This window comes from Apium graveolens, chromosome 6 (assembly GCF_009905375.1).
Source record: "Apium graveolens cultivar Ventura chromosome 6, ASM990537v1, whole genome shotgun sequence".
In the NCBI taxonomy this organism is placed as follows: Eukaryota; Viridiplantae; Streptophyta; class Magnoliopsida; order Apiales; family Apiaceae; genus Apium; species Apium graveolens.
In genome coordinates, this window is record NC_133652.1 from 114432971 (window position 1) to 114452023 (window position 19053).

The following is a 19053-nucleotide window of genomic DNA, read 5'->3' on the forward strand; positions in this document are numbered from 1 at the left end:
TTTATTGTGACCTAAACAACACTTGAATTAATAGCAGTCACACAATGAGGATGAATACAACCATTGTCTCATTGGAGCACGGGGACACCATTTAGACAACATTTTCGAATAAGTTGAATCACCATTGTTTGAAATAGAATGACACAAGGCTTTTTATTCAACAACCAATTAAGTTTTTTTGGTAACCATTGTCTAACAGGGGGTGTTTGATTCAGTTTCTGTTTAGTGTAACATCAGATTACGTGATCGAACTCTCTTTCATCTCCAAGATTACAACGGTTCAATTCTGGCAAATCAGTTGACATTGTCGTCCAAAAGTATACAACAAAACATAACATTAGTGAACAAGTATATTATACAATCTACAGATGGCATGTAAAAAGAGTAGCTAGCTTAGTTTTTTATATCATTAGTACATCAGCTATCCATGTTGTCTAAGAATATATGCCAAATGTTGCCGTTGAAGCATGCAACCATCCAAGCACTGCCGTTTAACCACACAGCACTGCCGTTTAACCACACATTGTGAATGTCACTAACAATTTAACATGTTTAACAGGCTAACATACTTATACTGCCATTTAAAAAACATCAGTCTGAACAAGTCTCCGCAGGCTCATTTTTATTGTTTCCATTAACTTAAACAAATGCACTTTAGCTAGATCAATTTAGGCAGTGTAAAAGGTTAGTAGAACTCCAGTGAAGATGCTCAGTTTTACAAGGACAAGCCTAAACGCCTATTTATTTAAATTATGACGGTGCATTTTTATATATTAAAAATGCAGTATATAAACACATTGATTGATCATTAACATGTGTACAAAGCGTAGCACGCTTCTTCTTCTTCACTATCTTCTTGCAGCTTAAAATGTTGCTGAAAATGGCCATTATTTCACTTATCACTCTTAGTGTCATCTTCACATTTTCTGCTGAGCTTGCTAGAGGAAGTGAATTTGAGGGCATAGATCTCGTGACCAAGAAAAATGAGTTAAAAACTTACATCATACACGTTAAGAAGCCCGAGGCTCATATATTTACTCAAGCCGATAATTTGAGCAACTATCATAAGTCATTTATGTCTGGTCGCCCAGTTGCAGCAGCCTCGAACCAGCAACAAGATTTTCTTTACTCATACAAACATGTGATCAATGGTTTTGCAGCAAGACTTACTGAAGAAGATGTGGAGGCTATGAAAGAAATGGACGGGTTTGTGTCTGCACAACTAGAGAAAGTGTTGCATCAACAGACAACCCACACACCTGGATTCTTGGGATTGCAACAAGAAACTGGTTTATGGAGAGAATCAAATTTCGGAGAAGGGGTTATTATTGGTGTTTTGGATGGAGGAATTTTGCCCACACATCCTTCATTTACCGACGAAGGAATGCCTTCTCCACCAGCCAGATGGAAAGGGAAGTGTGAGTTTGTTACTTCGAAGTGTAACAATAAAATCATTGGCGCAAGATCATTCAACAACTCGGCAACAGTCATCTCTCCGCTTGATCAAGAAGGACATGGAAGCCATGTAGCTGGTATAGCTGCTGGAAGGTTTGTGAAAAATGCTGAAGTGCTTGGCCTTGGTAATGGCACAGCTGTAGGAGTTGCACCTAAAGCTCATTTGGCAATCTACAAAGTGTGCCCCACAACAGGAAGGTGTTTTGAAAGTGACTTACTTGCAGGAATTGATGCTGCCGTCAGTGATGGAGTTGATGTTATTTCCATTTCTATAGTAGGGAAGGAATCGGTGCCATTTTTTCAAGATGCTATTGCTGTTGGATCATTTGCAGCAATTCAAAAAGGAATATTTGTAAGCTGCTCTGCTGGAAACACAGGCCCTTTAAACAGCACTGTGGCAAATGATGCCCCTTGGATATTAACTGTTGGTGCAAGCACCACAGATAGGAGCTTCAAAGTCATTGCAAAACTAGGAAATGGTGAAGAGTTTACTGGTGAATCCTTGTTCCAACCAGAAGGTTTCTCTTCAGCACTAATGCCACTTATCTATGCTGGTTCAAATAGCAACTCCAACTCTTCATTTTGTGTTGAAGGATCCTTAGAAGGAATTGATGTCAAAGGAAAGATTGTACTATGCGAGCGAGGACTAAGTGCAAGACTGTCTAAAGGAGAGACGGTCAGAAAAGCTGGAGGTGCAGCGATGATTTTGTTGAATCAAGAAATAGACGGATCAACCATTGTAGCGGAAAATCATGTTCTCCCTGCAGCACATGTTAGTTACGCCACAGGGCTTAAGATTAAAGCTTTCATAAATTCAACACTAGCGTCTACAGCAGCAATCATTTTTAAAGGAACTGCAAATGGAGATCCACTGGCTCCTGCAGTTGCTTCCTTCTCCGCAAGAGGTCCTAGCATCACAACCCCAGGAATTCTAAAGCCAGACATAGTCGGGCCTGGAGTTAACATTTTATCAGCATGGCCATTCTCTGTTAATGGTAATTCAAATTCATTATCCACGTTTAATGTTGAATCTGGAACATCGATGTCATGTCCTCACCTTAGTGGAATCGCTGCTTTGCTCAAAAGTGCACATCCTAATTGGTCACCCGCTGCAATTAAGTCTGCAATCATGACCACCGCTGATATACTCAACCTCGATAAAAATCCCATCGTCACAGAAAGGTCAATGCCAGCTGATATCTTTGCCATTGGTGCAGGCCATGTCAATCCATCAAAAGCCAATAATCCTGGACTTGTATACGACATTCATCCAGATGAATACATACCATACTTATGTGGTCTAGGATACACCGATGATCAAGTTGGAATACTCACACAACGAACGATCAATTGCACCAACGAAACAAGCATACCAGAAGCACAACTAAACTACCCTTCATTTTCAATCATTCTTTCCTCTATCAACCAAACATACACAAGAACAATCACTAACGTTGGAGAACCAAACTCCTCATACAACATCGAAATCATTCCACCAAAAGGTGTTCTCATGACAGTCAATCCTACAAGACTCAATTTCACAGAAGCAAACCAACGGTTAAGTTACCGAGTAACATTTAGCCGATCAACTGAAGCCATAAACACGCAATATGTTCAAGGATTCTTGAAATGGACATCGACACATCATACAGTTAGTAGCCCAATGTCTGTAAAGCTAGTTTAAGCATTGTATCATCAAAGATTGAAGCTGTCAACGCAGACTTAAATTTTAAGCAAAAAAAAAAATCATACATTCATATATGGCACAAAATAATTGTTTAGACTATAGAGTAAGCAATGACATCATATAATTTACCTTGTTAAAATTGTTTACTTGTTTACAACTACAGCACACCAAATCCAATCACAAACAATCAAGAAAGGCTGAATACAGCCTATCAAAAAAGGAAGAGCAGCCCCACATACAAAGCTTGTCTTACTCTAGACAAGCTAACATGGAAACAACATGTACACTAAATACATATTGTACTACCTAAATAGGCTAGTGCAGAAGTTAATGTGTTTCAGCACAGAACACAAATTCTGAATGGCCACTACTCAAGAAACTCTAAAAACACAAAACTCAACTACTAAAAACGAATCTCTACCATTAGTATACAACCATCGATCACCACGTTTCAACTTCTCTTTAAACGAATGGCTCGAGACCAGGTTCCAGCTTCTCGAGCCCAATCACCCAGAATTCTCCGCTCCATCTCAAACTGTTCGAGCCCTTGTAGTTGTAGGTCCTACTCCACTCACTGCAGAGACTCTGGATAAGCTTCCAGGAGTGGAGATAGTGGTAGGTAGCAGCGCTGGCGTGAACCATATTGATGTTGCTGAGTGTCATCGCCGTGGCATCAAAGTAACTAACGCTGGAGATGCTTTCTCTGAAGATGTTGCTGATTATGCTGTTGGATTGTTTTTTGATGTTCTCCGGAGGGTCTCTGCCGCGGATCGTTTTGTTCGGGCTGGATTATGGCCAGTTAAAGGAGTCTACCCTCTTGGTTCTAAGGTCAACATGTCACTTTTTCTGATCAGTATTTTATATGCATAGTATACGGTTAATTTATCCTACATAGGTGATCAAATACAAATTAATTTAGCTTATACAGGCGTTTGATTAAATACAAATTAATTTATCCTGTTGCCTAGTGATTTGCTAGTGGCTAGTACTGGTGTCTTCCTAAGAAGATTAAGCCCTGTTCCAGTAAATTCTGAGGTTCTTTATGTGAGCTTTCTTTATGTTATCAATTAAATTGCACTGAAATCTTTACAAATGCAGTTAGGGGGTAAGCGTGTTGGTATCATTGGGCTTGGAAGTATTGGCTCTGAGATTGCTAAAAGGCTGGAAGCATTTGGTTGCGTAATTTCCTACAATTCAAGGAAAAAGAAGGCACATGTTTCGCATCCTTACTATGCCAATGTTAAGGACCTTGCAGCCAACACTGATGTTCTCATTGTTTGTTGTGCATTAACCAAAGAAACTCACCATTTGATTAACAAGGATGTTATGACTGCTTTAGGAAAGACCGGTGTTGTCATTAATGTTGGTCGTGGAGCTCTCATTGATGAGAAGGAACTAGCCAAGTTTTTAGTGCAAGGTAAGATTGGAGGAGCAGGTCTTGATGTCTTCGAGGACGAACCTAGTGTGCCTGAAGAGCTGTTTGGATTAGACAATGTTGTTTTATCTCCTCATAGAGCGGTTATGACCCCAGAATCCATGTTAGCATTGAAGAATGTGGTCATCGGAAATTTAAGCGCCTTCTTTGCTAATAAGCCTTTGCTCTCCCAGATCATGCCGGAGTGAAAATTTACTAATACTACTACCCATGTTCTCCAATTTAAATTGTAAACATTTTAGGCATATAAACTTGTCTACATCATAGGCTATTGCTAATTACAATATTTTGCCAGCAATTTATGACCTTATTCAAACTAAATAAAGTAATGCTATGAATAGACAGAATCTTGAATTTTTTTCTCTTTTCTTGTCTTGACATATATATAGTAATTTACACCAAACCACTTGCAATATTTTTGGTGTCTTGGATATTTTAATGTGTAATTTGATTGAATAACAAGACCAACGAGCAAATAAAGCTAAGCCAGTGGCTAGCTAGTATATCCTTCTCCAAGAATTTTCTAACTATGGAGGCTTCTGCTCAAGAATTTTCTAACCCAAACAACGTTGAACTTCCTCTGGTACTACATCATTACGATCCAAAATACAAAGACCATCCTATTAGTCAACTGATCCGAACTCGTTATCGTCTCCTCGAAGTCTCTGATCCATCCTTTCCCACCCTATCCTGCTCTGTCCGGGTCTTGATCTGTATTGGCATTTCACCAGTCACCTCTGAAACTTTAGACCAGCTCCCTGCACTAGAATGTGTCGTGGGATCTACCGTTGGAGTCAACCACATCGATGTTGCTGAGTGTTGGCGCCGTGGAATTAAAGTCACTACTGCTGGTGATGCCTTTTCTGAGGATGTTGCAGATTATGCAATTGGCCTATTGATAGATATTCTTCGTCGGCTGTCAGCTTCAGATCGATTTTTGCGGGATGGATTCTGGCCTTCAAAAGGACACTACCCTCTTGCTTCTAAGGTCAATATTTTGATTGTTTAGTAATTGAGTTTAATACAATTAGAATTTCATTAAATAACAACTATATTATTGAAATTGTCGTGTTTGTGTATATACTGGGTACATCTTACTCCTCCCCGGACTTTACCCTGCTGCTACTGTATGTTTGGTTGTACGCTTTCTATTATTGTGCTAGGAGTGCCTTAACAGTATTTCACAGTTTTCAGATCTAGGAAATCATCTGACTAATTAAATTTATTACATTGACTTGTGTCATGTTGGTTAAAAATCACAACAATACTTTGCATCTAAATGCTGTATTAAGAAGCTAATACTATCTTCTATGTAGGTAACATCACTGTGTTTCCTTATCTTGGCAGATAAAGTCCTCTTTTTCTTTTAATTTGTTTGAGCTTTATTATGTACCAACAACCGACATCCGGTTGGGCTAGAAATAATGAATTGTTCAGTAGGTTGGTGCAAATTAATCTACAAGAGAGAAACTCAACTAGCCATGTGAAGATATATACCAGTGAATTTTTATTGCTCAAGCTTGGATTTTCCATCACTTGAAATTATTGATGCTTGACACTGATGATGCATCAGTTTACTAGATAGCTTTAAGTATAACAGTAACACTTTTCTTACTACAGTTAGGTGGGAAACGTGTGGGGATTGTGGGACTTGGAAGTATTGGTTCTGAAGTTGCGAAAAGGTTAAAGGCATTTGGCTGCATCATCGCTTACAACTCGAGAAAGAAGAAGACAAATGTTACCTTCCCATATTATGAAAACATTCATGACCTTGCTAGGAACAGTGATGCTCTCATACTTTGTTGTACATTAACAAATGAAACTCACCACTTGATTAACAAGGATGTCATAACATCTCTAGGAAAGACTGGTGTTATTGTTAATGTCGGACGTGGGCCTCTCATTGATGAGAAAGAATTAGTACAGTGTTTGCTTAAAGGTGAGATCGGAGGAGCTGCTCTTGACGTCTTTGAGAAAGAGCCACATGTGCCAGAAGAGCTATTTACACTGGACAATGTCGTGCTCTCTCCACACAGAGCTATGATAACCCCAGAATCCTTTTCAGCACTATCAAGTGTAATCATGGGTAACTTGGATGCATTTTTTGCAAATCAGCTCTTGCTTTCAGAGATGAAACCTATATGAAAAATAGTCTTCTTTTATCTTACAGGTATTAATTCTACTTGCATTCATAAATACTAAATAGTAAAACAAATTACTGTTGTCAGAACATAATATCATGTCATATTAGCAAGGAGGTTTTACTTTTCCACTCTGGGGTCTTTTCCTGCACAATCTTATAAATGGCTTGTTTGAGACCACTTTGACTGAGCAAGATTTTAAGCAAGTCGAGCTTTGAACTACTTTGGGATAAATATTGTGGTTTGTAGTTGAAGGGCTATCCTCAAATTTTCATAATGTTAAATTTTCAAACAAAGGATGTGAGTAACTGAACCTGGCACAATTTTGATGATTAACACTCTATAGCTGGATTTGTTGCAACAAACGGTAATTAACATATTCCAAACATGAGCTGAGACAGTGATGTCTAAAGCTTATTTATCTATATAAAGAGGAGATTACAACATTCATTGTGCCAAAGTAAATGTTGCAGTTGGTAGCTTTAAATTTTTGTTGTATAGATCTGGAAATCAATCCTAAATAGCATGAACCAAATTTTTACTCTTAGGAGAATCATTTTCTTGTTCCAGTGGCTGAGAAATTTGAGCTTTAAGAAAACCAGTATCCTCTTCACATGGCTTTGAGATTTCAGTGTCCAGAGGTTTAGTTTCTTCGGTGTTCTTATGTTCCCCTGGCTGAGGTATTTTAGTGTTAGAATAATCCTGTACCCGTGGCTCAACCTTTTTTGAGTCAATAGCTTCTTGTCTGTTCCGGAACAGCTTGTGTGCCATATGCTGAGCAAAGGTACGAGGAGGAAAGAGCGGTGGCTCAGCCGCAGTTGCAGTCTCTGGTAGTGGCTTTAGAATAATCTTCTCTTTTGGAGGCTCACAAAAAACAGCCCACGAAATTCTGACCTTTTCCTTGTTCACAAGTCCCCTGTGAAGAATGCTTTTATACTTCCCATTGCTTAAAATTTCAAGGGTGTCCCCAATGTGTACAATAATGGAGTTTGGAACACATTTTGCGGTTACCCACTTGCCTCCATAGAAGAGTTGTAGACCGGGCACCATATTATGGAGTATGAAACTGAGTGCACTCACATCAGTGTGAGCTTCAACACCAAGAGCCAGTTCTGGTTGGGGACATTTGGGATAGTAATTAATCTTCATTTGGAGTAGTAGCTCTTCCATTCCACCAACTTCTTTTTCTAGCCTTCCTTCTTCAAGTCCCAATCCTAAAGATAATGCAGATAGTAACTTTGTCGTTAGCCCTCTTAACTCCTTTGCATACTCCCTTGTTGCCGGACTGCATTATATATAGTAACAAGTTCATGTTAGGCTATCTAGTATAATCATAAACTTTGATGATTTGTACTTAACAAAATAAAAGATAGTTAGCAGTTGGCATTTGCCGTAGGCCGTATATGTGGATCTTTTTCCACCATATGATTCATAGTTCACATATGTTTGTGGTGTCTTACATATAGTCCTGGGGTCTCTTAGGCCAAAGAGACAAATCAGCTTTCTCCTCAGGATAAACAAGGTGGAAGAAATAGTCTTCCCATTCGAGCTGGCCGCTAGCATTGTTGGCTAGCTTGCTTCCATACCCTTGAATCATTCCGGTGCCTGGATCATTTGCATACTTCTCCTTTTCACCAATTGGTTCAGAAAAAAATTCTTGTCCAGCCACTCTAACACGATCGATGACTTCACTTGAAATCCCATGGTTAACAAGGTGCATAACCCCCCATTCCATGGCAGCCTCCTTGATCATTTCATGGCATTTTTCTCTGAGAACTTTGTCATCAGAAACAATGTCAGATATGTCAATCGTAGGAACTTGAGGCCCTTCATCATTCTTCTCTTCTTCAAATATGTTGGTGATGCTGATAAGCTCATCTTTCGGCCTCACGTATTCTTTCGGGATTAGCTGGATTCCACTTCCAGCCAGGGTCTCTACTCTTGGAGATACTGAGGTGTTTGTCACCATTGAGGTTCAGTATGCACTCTGTGTTTGAAGTAAAGTATGTAGTTGTGCATGGGCTGATGCAAATCTTTTTGTGGGAGTTCACTTATAAAGGGAATGTCATATATGCTGCTACTGAAGTAGTGTTAGAGAACAGGAGTCTGCACGTGGTAAGTTGAATTCCCTCATTACCAAACCAAGCTTGGAAAGTTGTTAATTGGCTTGACTGGTGGTTACAGCCCCTCTCATCTCAGTTGATCATATATATGAAATGCATGTCTGACTCTTCAATCGTTTAACTATGATAAATAATGTATCGATGGCTTTAGTTTTTTTATTTTTTTTATCATAATCACTAAAATATTCATCCAAATAACATAAATTCTTAAGTTTGATGAGAGAAAATTTCATTCACTTTTCAGGATAAACAGCACCATTGCAAAAAAGTTGCTTCAAAAATATGTTACAAGGTACAAGTCTCTCGCAAATGATAATTATGATCTATTTTCTTGCACACATTATCGACAGAAGAAATAACAAGTCGGTGATTTTCATAATTTTTATACACTAATAAGTTCTGTTAGAACGGTAGTTAGTTGTCCATTACACTTGCTCTTTAAGCGGGATAAGTACATCCTCTTCTTTAAACAGAGAAAATCATCCTTTTAGTGAAAACTATAAATCAGTCTTAACCCCTAGCAAATGTAAGAATGAACATGCAAGATTTTGTCTGTGTTCAGTTGGGTCCGGTCCTGCACATAATGTTATAACATGGTAGTTGCAGTGAGTATATGTAATACTACCTGCCTGCACGTTGCCACTCAGTTCATGCAATCTATTTGTTTTTCTGTTGCATATATTAAGCAAACATACGTGATTACTTATAATAAAATCATGAATTGACTCTGGAAGACTACCATCTTCGTGAAAGCACGAATACAAAACCTCGCCTCTGTCAGGAATTGGTGGTTCCTAAACTAGTTTTGTAACTGTTTTTGGTATTTTCTAATTAAATAAGAGAGATAACAGCTAGATATAGTAAATAAATAGAGAGAAACAACAGATTAGAGGCAGAAACGGAGAGATAGAGTCAGAAATTATACAGAGAGAGACAGAATCAGATAGTAACTTGAAAAAGAAGATAGATTTCTAGAGAGAAACCCTAGAGAGAGAAGAGAGAGACTTGTGAAACAAGTTCCATTTTCATATATTCATAATGCATAATCTGAAAAGTATTCTTACAACTCTATTTATACTAGTCTGCAAATGTAACTAACTCAACAATTACCATACTACCCTTAATGACCTGATACTACCATATCTGTAGTCTCTTGGCTTGACATACTACTATTATTATACTACTGCTGTCTTCCTGACATTCCTCCCTCCTTGAAATTGAAGCATGTCCTCATGCTGGATCATGCTCTTCAAGACTATCCTCTTGCTGGTCAGGTAGACGTGTCCAACTTTCCAATGCACTAATATATCTTCATAGAAGGCTGAGACAAACTCCCTGAGATGCTGCCTTGGAGCATTGATGAGGGCATAAAACTTCCAATTGTTCTCTTGTAATTTATTGGTCAGCTCTTCTACCTCTAGAACAATTTGCACCATGTAATGACCATTTAGAAATTCAATAGAACCACCATCGTAAACATAATTGAAACACTTCAAATATCCTCCTGGATCAAACATGGTTCTTTTAACACTTTTCTTTGAGGCCTCGGGGTCTTCAATTTTAATAACCCTATCCATTTTAGGTATGCCTTGTCTCATCTCAAGGTAATTCTGTATCACCTTCATTCCATCCCTTACAGAATGCGCATACCATTGATTTATCTTATTAACAATTTCAGCAGTCTCAACACAAAATCCTTGAGTTTCTTGAATATTCCTGACCAGATCTTTGAACACATCAACAAAATATGTTTGCAGGCCATTTAAACCACAACCACCAGGATCTGTTTGCTGGCCGTTCAAAACAGAACCACCAGGATCAAATATAAGCACTTCATTCTTACTGAAATTGCTAGACATTTTACCACATCTGTAAGAAATTGCGGTGGTTAAGAGATCTTCAGTAGTTGTCTTGTTCAGGGAAGCCTCGGCCATTTTTCTCATGTTGGTGAGAATTATTGAAGCTATGTTTTTATCACTAAGTAGCTGCTCTTCACCCTGTATCAACTTGATCTGTCCAGCTTCAAAAGGACAACTTATTGGCCTGCTGAAATCACTATACTCCAAAAATTGTGGAGTTTCATCTAAAATTACTGGATTCAGATCATTTGCAGATTTCACTTCTTTAGTTGAAGAAGGAACACTAACTCCAATGTCTATTAGCTTAATCTCGTTTAAGAGTGATGCATGTTCCTCTTTCTTAAACTTCTGCCTGAAGTGATTTTCAACAAGAGGCTTATCATTATCTTCTGTGGAGATGTCCAACAATGAAAACGTATCTTTATCATGCCATTTCCTTTTGTTGCCTAATGCTCTATATTGTGCCCCATTTTCTGAACTCGAATCATTATTCTGAGAGTCTTCACAGAACACATAAGCATCCAGAGGTTCAAGTTGAAGAGATTCACCCCCTATCAATTCTGCACCACCATAATTTCCTTCTTCAGAATTTCTCTTTGGCTGAAAGAATTCCTCTAATCCCAAAGCTATACAAATGATTTCCTGAGACTGCCGATCCCCTTTATCTTCACCTGGAAATTCATCAAACTTCGGATGCTCTTGATAGTCTCCTACCTCCTTCTTTCTTGTTATCAGAGAACTATGGGGTTCCTGGTCCCATGCTCCAAATCTATCAATTAGTCGTTGACAAAAGTCTGTCCAATTCATAGTATTTCTTCCCAATGTATAGGTCTGAAACCATCTTCTAGCCAATCCTTCCAGGTGCATTTCTGCTATTGCAACCTTCTTTGCATCTTTAATTCTGAACATTGTGGAATATTGTTCACAATCTTGTATTCATTCACTCACTCCAGTTTCCTTGGTGAAGTTAGGAAAACTGAGCTTAAGGTGATGCAGAGGTTTCTCGTGTGCCATATGTGCAGTCTCCTGCTTTGTTTTAGCAACTAACTTCTCCAACTTAAGTGCTCTCTTTTTCTGATTTTTCTTTGTTAATACTTCCATGTACCGTGCAGTTATCTCAATCGAATTCTCCAACTCCTTAAATCTCTTATTAGATTTCTCGCTATAGCTCAAGAACTGTAGCTGAACTTCATGAAAAAGTTCATCAAATTATGTGTCCTCCTCAGCCTCCATACTCATCCTTGTGTATTATCAATTTGTACTAGGCACACCTCCAAACACAATTTCACAAACAGTTTTCTTCCTCAGAATCAAATTATCAAACAGGTTATAGGCACCTGTCTTCAACTACTCAAAACTACACTCTAATACTTCACAACTTTCACAATCACAAGAATTCACAGTCCTAGTTACTTCCACAAATGATACACCTTCACAATTCACCAAACTTTTAACAACTGTTCACTTAATTAACATCTTGAACACCTTCAATGCACATTACAAATACATAGTATTTCACGACAAATGACTTCTGAACACAACAACACACTAGTTTATCAACTCTACACTCACAGGACCTCACACAAACACCTGGTGTGCACAATTTCTGACCACAAAAGCTTTCACTAAATTTCAACTTCAATCCACAGATCCACTACTATCATCTTAGTGTACATCAAATACACCAATCCTTACTATACTAATTCGCAAAAACCACAATTACTTTACAGATGCAATCAACTCTTCAACCTCAATCAATTTTGAGATCCAAAAGTGTCTCTAAGTTCTCCAAACAATGTAATATGAACTACAAAGCTTCAAAACAGAATTTGACCTAATACTTTTGTGTTTCTCTTCAATAAGAACAGTTACTAACACTAATTGTGTCGAAACACAACTGGATAAGCAGTAACAACATAATCAATTACCGATTTCAACAGACTAAGAACAGATCTGTAAGTAGAGATTGAAACAAAGCACCTGAAGTGAGAAAAACTAAATTTCTGAACTTTGAACTGCGATTACTGTGATTCTAGGCGCGATCAGCTCGGATTAGAGTGCACAACATGATAGAAGCAGTAGTTGATCCGAATTTAGAGTTCTGATACCAATTTGTCAGGAATTGGTAGTTCTTAAACTAGTTTTGTAACTGTTTTTGGTATTTTCTAGATAAATGAGAGAGATAACAGCTAAATATAGTAAATAAACAGAGAGAAACAACAGATTAGAGGCAGAAACGGAGAGATAGAGTCAGAAATTGTAGAGAGAGAGACAGAATCAGATAGTAACTTGAAAAAGAAGAGAGAAACCCTAGAGAGAGAAGAGAGAGACTTGTGGAACAAGTTCCATTTTCATATATTCATAATGCATAATCTGGTATTCTTACAACTTTATTTATACTAGTGTGCAAATGTAACTAACTCAACAATTACCATACTACCCTTAATGACCTGATACTACCATATCTGTAGTACTAATAAGACTCACATACTACTGTTATTATACTACTGCTGCCTTCCTGACATTCCATCTGTACCCTGCACTCTGTTGTTGGATATATAAACATCAAATTCATATTACAATGGACATTGTCCCTGCTTTCACCATAAATATAAACTTATGGCTTCTTTTGTACATTCATGGAGATTAAACATCTTGTTCATGGCATTGTCTGTCACAATCTTCGGTAAATTAGTATTAGCTTATGCCCCAATATATCGACCTAGTCCATGGTCCCTTGCTAATGCCACTTTTTATGGAGATGAATCTGCCTCTGCAACCATGGGTTCGTTGATAAGCCACTTTCCTTTACCTGGCCTAGATGCTTCTTCTTCCGTCATACTTAAAAAGTCTTGTTCTTTTTTAGGAATACGTTCAAAGGCATACTTATAATTACTGCAGTGGAACATATGCAACGTACTAATAAACAAGTTTTGTTACGAGTCACGTACACTGTGTGCAAATGAATTTTGTGTTGGTTTTAGAGAATGTAGCTTATTGAACTGCTGAAAAAATAAATGTTTTGCTGATCGTTGTTTGCTTTTTCCAATAATATTGCAGAGTTCCATGCATCAAGAACGGAGGAATTTGATTTTCTTTCGAGGGAAATGACTACTGGTTGTTGGTATATGTAATGAATGTAGCTGGAGGTGGTGATATTTCCAACATGTGGGTAAAAGGAAGCAAAACAGGGTGGATTAGCATGAGCCACAACTGGGGAGCTTCGTATCAAGCTTTTGCAACATTACAAGGCCAGGCTCTTTCTTTCAAGATCACTTCTTATACATCTAAATAGACTATTATAGCTTGGAATGTTGCTCCTTCAATTTGGAATGCAGGATTGACATACAGCACAGCCCCTCAATTTTCGCTAATGCTTTCGGCTCTTCCATTTTGAGACATTTCACTTCTATTGATCCACATGTCATTATGATTTTGCTGCAGGCATATACATCTTTTTCTTAATGTAACCGTTATGGCAAAAGATATAGTATTGAAATTACAAGTTGAGTCATGCATCATGAAAGGATTAATCACATGTTTCTGCACTTGAAAAGAAGAAGGCAATGATACCCTACAATACTGTTATTCCTTTACATCTATTTCAGTATTTTTAACCTGATCTTGAGTATAATTAAGGGGACTAATGACACCACTACATAGAATTCGGAGATCTTTGGATATGAATTTAAAACAATGGACGTAGAGTGTTCAGATTTCGATTCAGTCAAATGACAGGGGCAAAGCAGCTGGAGTGGGACATCATGTTAGAAAACACAATAAGAGTATTGTGTCCCCATGCATAAAGAGGACTTGCCGTTCATTCCATTCACTGAGCACGCCTTCTCTCCTTTTGACTTTTAATATCAACATTAATCATTAAACCCATGCTGAAAATCATTTCTTCAGCCTTATCACTACCACTCCTCGTATAGATCATATGTACACTTTAAGAAAAAAATGTTACCTCATGCATAACACTCCCGCATCATCAGCAGAATAGCAGAATATGAGATTGTTCCAATATACACAGTCTTACCCTTAATTTTTTTATTATTCGAACACATGACCTAGCGTTATAGCAAGTATGGACTTAAACATCTCGGCAATGCAAAAAAGCCACTCTTGTGTAGTAAATAATATTCACCACAGTATAGTATAAATGCGGATTCATTACTCAAGAAACTACAGTTTAGTATTTTTGTGAATAATGATAAACTACAGTTTTTTCTGCCCAGCTCATTTGCACTTTCTCCATACCAGCAGACAGTCCTATGAACTAGAGTACTGGACAATCTCAGAGCCTCAGGCCACCAATCTTATATTATAAGTTCATATACATTCTCTTTATACTATAATTGCTTTAAAGCTTCTATGATTTACCACTTCTTCCTAAAAATTTCAGTTTTTTTTCTTCCATTTCTAGCCTAGTTTTTATCTCTAGAAAATAAAAGGCTGGCAAGATTCACTCTTCCATGCATCTGATTGCTAAGAAGCAAATGCAATTCTACGTAACATATACAAATACTTTGTTAGCTAACTACTTCTTGGGAATCAACCAAAAGCTTCCACAGATGGGCTGGCTAATTTTTCTTTGTGTGGTTCTTTCTTTAGCATCCTCGACAACAATGACAATTACGGAAGCTCAAGGGATCAAATCATCTCGTCTTCTCGATCTCCTCATCAGAGATTACACATTTCAGTCATATAGCAACAACTTTGGAACAGGTCAATCGCATACCATTCATTTACCAGCAAATCTATCAGGCATCATTGTTAGTACAGTAAGGTATCGTTGTGGCAGTCTCCGGAGGTATGGTGCAACATTTAACGAATTTCACTTAGGCAGTGGTGTTTCTATTCGCCCTTGTGCTAAAAGAGTTCTTCTTGTGACACAAAATCTTGGACATAACTGGTCATACATATACTATGATAACTACGAGTTAACAGGTTATCAGCTTATATCACCGGTCCTAGGCCTGCTAGCTTATAATGCTGGTGATGACATGAATTTTAGTACACCATACGAGGTTGTAATTCAAGCGAAGAAAGAACCAATCACCATAGATTTCAGTAACACCACAAGGCTTGTTAATGTGACAACAGGTATTATACCAACGTGTGCTAGCTTTGAACATGATGGTAAGGTAACACTTACTAATCAAGTGTCCGAAAATGTTTGTCATGCAAAAGGACACGGTCATTTCGGGTTGGTTGTCCAATCTCCATTATTACCATTCAAGAAAAAAGCCATTAGTAGGTGGAAAATCGCTGTGGGAAGCTCGATTGGCGCTGCAATCGGTGCTTCTCTTCTCGGGTTGCTTTTGATCGCAATGTTTGTGAAGGTAAAGAAGAAAGCAAGGATGGATGAAATCGAGAGAAGAACATATGAAATTGAAGCTTTGCAGGTGTCAATGGTGGGACATGTGAGAGCCCATGTTGCAAATGGTACTAGGACAGTGCCAACAATTGAGCATGGCTCTAGGCCACCTCGTACTTCTTCATCTGTATAATGTAAAATATTTTTAATTCTTTTATGGTTTTTAATTACTTCTAGAAATTTAATATAGTTATTTTGTATAATAAAAGGGTAGATCAGTTATCAGTGACTTGTTCTCCGTCTATACTCTTTATATACTCTTTATTAATAAGTGAAATTATATTTTATTTACTACTAAAATATCAAATTACCAAATTTTGATACTCACAATATAATTATAATTTTTATCCTTATATAATTATTTTTAAATTGTATATTTGATTAAATCTTACCTTACTTATCAACACGAGTCTTATTCTCCATTGACTTCATCTTCTTTTAGTTAAGGTCCACCTGTCTATACTTTTTATTAATAACTGAAAGCATGTTTAATTTGATACTAAAAAAATCAAAGCACCAGATTTTGATACTCACAATATAATTATTATTTATCCCTATCTAATTACTATTTACTATTTATCCCTATCTAATTATTTTTAAATTATTTTATTAATTAAATCCTACCTTACATATCAACACGAGCCTTATTCTTCATCGACTTCATCGTCTTTTAGTCAACGTTAACCAATCTATAATTTTTATTAATAAACGAAATCATGTTTAATATGATACTAAAAGTATCAAAATATCAGATTTTCGTACTCACTATATAATAATGGGTTTTTTTATACATATATATGTTTTATATATATATTTCACAAATAATGTAAATAAATTTGGGCTTTTCTCATAAATACCTAAATTTTATAAACTTTTTATAAAAATACTGTCAGTTTTTAAAATAAATTGCAAAAATACTAGTTTTCAAAAAATATTTGTAAAAATATGGAGGTTGCATTTGCAACCATATTTGCAACTGTTAATAACCATATATGCAACCACAAATGCAAATTCGAAAAAACTGTTGCAAATTACATTTAGTTGCAAAAGAAGTTGTCGAGATGGTTGCAAATGGAGAAAAATGAATACCCCTGCGGGGGCAGTACTAATACCACAAAAGTAACCATAAAATTAACAAAAAACAACCCCAAAATCAACTAAAAATAATCAAACCCACTCACCAAGTATTCAATCTTACAATCAATTTTAATCTAACAACCAATTTCATCTTTTTTTCCATCAAAACAAGCCCTTAAACTTTTCTTCAATTAATCATGGGCGGTTCGCAAAGCCGCGAAGGTCTCGATTTCTCCGACTACGAATCCGATTTCGACTCTCAAAACGACGCTGCCGTCGACGATGATTACCACGACGTCGTCGCTAACGTCAGCAGCAACACCAAACTGAGAAAACTAATCGAAAAGAGGTGGAGGAGGTGGAGGAATTGGGGCGAAGGGGAGTTGGATGAGTTGTGTGGAGGGAGAGATGAACACTGGATTAAATCTCATATAATATCATCAGGTATTATGAAGTGAGAGAGAGATGGAGAGTGAAAGAGGCAGAACGGGAAAAATAGGGGGAGGAGAGAAAGGTAGTGAAAGAAAAGTGAGAGATAGGGAAGATTAGTTAAAAAAGGAATGAGAAGATGAAAATGGTATTTCTGCAATTTAATTGTTTGTATTTTTAAAAAGATAGTAAATTTGCAAGATTTTAAATAAGGTAGTAGAGTTGCAAATAAATTTTCAAAATGTTGGTATATTTGGCAAATTTCCCTATAAATTTTATGTACAAATATACTTTCTTTCTCTCTCCATTTTCAATAATACGTTATTTCTGTTTGAACCCAATTGAAGCCCATTCCCGCTGCACTCCCGCGCTCCGATCTCAATGGTTGTTTTTCCTCACTCCCGCACTCCGTCATCATCAACTAACCATCCGTCATCATCAACTAGCATCTAAACGCTTTAACAAGATATAATCTCGGTTTTTAAAATTTCAATTCTAGTTGCATTTTGTTAATTCAATTTTGTAGATTTGATTTGATTTGATTTGATTTGTAGATTGAAGTTATGTATTGCTTACGATTTCATATTTCCAGTATGATTTTCAGTTTTGAAATTACAATAATTTTGTAGATGTTGTTGATTTCATAAGTTTGTGTTGCATATATGTTTATTCGAATATTACTCTGAGTTGTAATTGAAGTTTATTCTGATTAGATTCATCATTGTTGTATTTAGTTGCTATTAAATTTTATTGTCCATTGTTGTATTTAGTTGCTAGTTGTAAATCGGTTGATTTCAGTTGCAAATGAGGTTTCTAAAGTTGATTTAGTTGCTGATTTAGTTACTTTTGGTTAGGTGGCCCCGTAGGGGCACTCATTGAAGTTGCAATCAGGATTTAAAAATATTTTTGGAGGCTTTTAGAAGGATCATTGTTAAAATTGATTAAGTTGATCAGAAGGTTGGATATTAGGAAGTTAAGTTGCATATAGTGTTGCTAATGTTTTGTTAGATATATTTGAGATATCATGTCTAATATGATTTATATTTAGTTTTCAGAACTTAACAACAGGACAAATCAGGACTTACTGAAATCAGGACTTACTGGAAGTCAAAACTTAATATCAGAACTTAAGGTCATATCAGAACTTAAGTGGGGGAGGACTTACAGTTAAGGAAGGAAGCTGATTTACAGTAGAAGATCGAGACTAAACAAAAGAAGATATGCATTGAAAGAGTTAGAAGAATGGAAGACTTGTAGAAGATATGTGATTGATATATTTTAGGAGACATAATTGTATTTCATATCAATTAGAAGTTATCTTGTAACTATGTACTATATAAACACAGACTTAGGGTTTACTGTTAGGCATAAAGCATGCGCTAATAATTCACGCAAGTATACGCGTTCGCAAGTAATATAGAATGATTTCTAGTTCGTTCCCACAGAGACTCTGATTAAATATATTTA

At 36.9% G+C, this 19053-nt stretch overlaps 5 protein-coding genes across 5 annotated transcripts; 4 read left to right on the forward strand and 1 right to left on the reverse strand.

Annotated features, from left to right (window-relative positions):
* Positions 1-981: 981 nt before the first annotated feature.
* On the forward strand, positions 982-3181 carry LOC141668651 (subtilisin-like protease 4). Its single transcript, XM_074475616.1, has one exon. The coding sequence runs from the start codon at positions 1076-1078 to the stop codon at positions 3137-3139; it is 2064 nt and encodes a 687-aa protein (XP_074331717.1). The 5' UTR covers positions 982-1075; the 3' UTR covers positions 3140-3181.
* A 218-nt stretch (positions 3182-3399) lies between these two features.
* LOC141664140 (glyoxylate/hydroxypyruvate reductase HPR3-like) lies at positions 3400-4924 on the forward strand. Its single transcript, XM_074470035.1, has 2 exons — positions 3400-3970; positions 4241-4924. The coding sequence occupies exons 1-2, from the start codon at positions 3503-3505 to the stop codon at positions 4763-4765; spliced, it is 993 nt and encodes a 330-aa protein (XP_074326136.1). The 5' UTR covers positions 3400-3502; the 3' UTR covers positions 4766-4924.
* Positions 4925-4971: 47 nt separating this feature from the next.
* On the forward strand, positions 4972-6849 carry LOC141664141 (glyoxylate/hydroxypyruvate reductase HPR3-like). Its single transcript, XM_074470036.1, has 2 exons — positions 4972-5565; positions 6198-6849. The coding sequence occupies exons 1-2, from the start codon at positions 5107-5109 to the stop codon at positions 6720-6722; spliced, it is 984 nt and encodes a 327-aa protein (XP_074326137.1). The 5' UTR covers positions 4972-5106; the 3' UTR covers positions 6723-6849.
* Positions 6850-7041: 192 nt separating this feature from the next.
* On the reverse strand, positions 7042-8755 carry LOC141664139 (anthocyanin synthase-like). Its single transcript, XM_074470033.1, has 2 exons — positions 8179-8755; positions 7042-8003 (listed from the first exon to the last, which is right to left on the reverse strand). Exons 1-2 carry the CDS (start codon positions 8685-8687, stop codon positions 7235-7237), a joined length of 1278 nt encoding a protein of 425 aa, XP_074326134.1. The 5' UTR covers positions 8688-8755; the 3' UTR covers positions 7042-7234.
* A 6057-nt stretch (positions 8756-14812) lies between these two features.
* LOC141667708 (uncharacterized) lies at positions 14813-16309 on the forward strand. The gene has a single exon (XM_074474307.1). It carries the CDS (start codon positions 15176-15178, stop codon positions 16211-16213), a length of 1038 nt encoding a protein of 345 aa, XP_074330408.1. The 5' UTR covers positions 14813-15175; the 3' UTR covers positions 16214-16309.
* Positions 16310-19053: the final 2744 nt, after the last annotated feature.

Bases quoted from the DNA above. Each gene is read 5' to 3' on its own strand.
- LOC141668651 (XM_074475616.1), top strand. From the start codon at position 1,076: ATGTCTGGTCGCCCAGTTGCAGCAGCCTCGAACCAGCAACAAGATTTT.
- LOC141664140 (XM_074470035.1), top strand. From the start codon at position 3,503: ATGGCCACTACTCAAGAAACTCTAAAAACACAAAACTCAACTACTAAA. The intron at 3,971-4,240 runs GTCAACATGTCA...TTACAAATGCAG, and splicing joins TCTACCCTCTTGGTTCTAAG to TTAGGGGGTAAGCGTGTTGG.
- LOC141664141 (XM_074470036.1), top strand. From the start codon at position 5,107: ATGGAGGCTTCTGCTCAAGAATTTTCTAACCCAAACAACGTTGAACTT. The intron at 5,566-6,197 runs GTCAATATTTTG...TTCTTACTACAG, and splicing joins ACTACCCTCTTGCTTCTAAG to TTAGGTGGGAAACGTGTGGG.
- LOC141664139 (XM_074470033.1), bottom strand. From the start codon at position 8,687: ATGGTGACAAACACCTCAGTATCTCCAAGAGTAGAGACCCTGGCTGGA. The intron at 8,004-8,178 runs GTAAGACACCAC...TATATAATGCAG, and splicing joins AAGAGACCCCAGGACTATAT to TCCGGCAACAAGGGAGTATG.
- LOC141667708 (XM_074474307.1), top strand. From the start codon at position 15,176: ATGCATCTGATTGCTAAGAAGCAAATGCAATTCTACGTAACATATACA.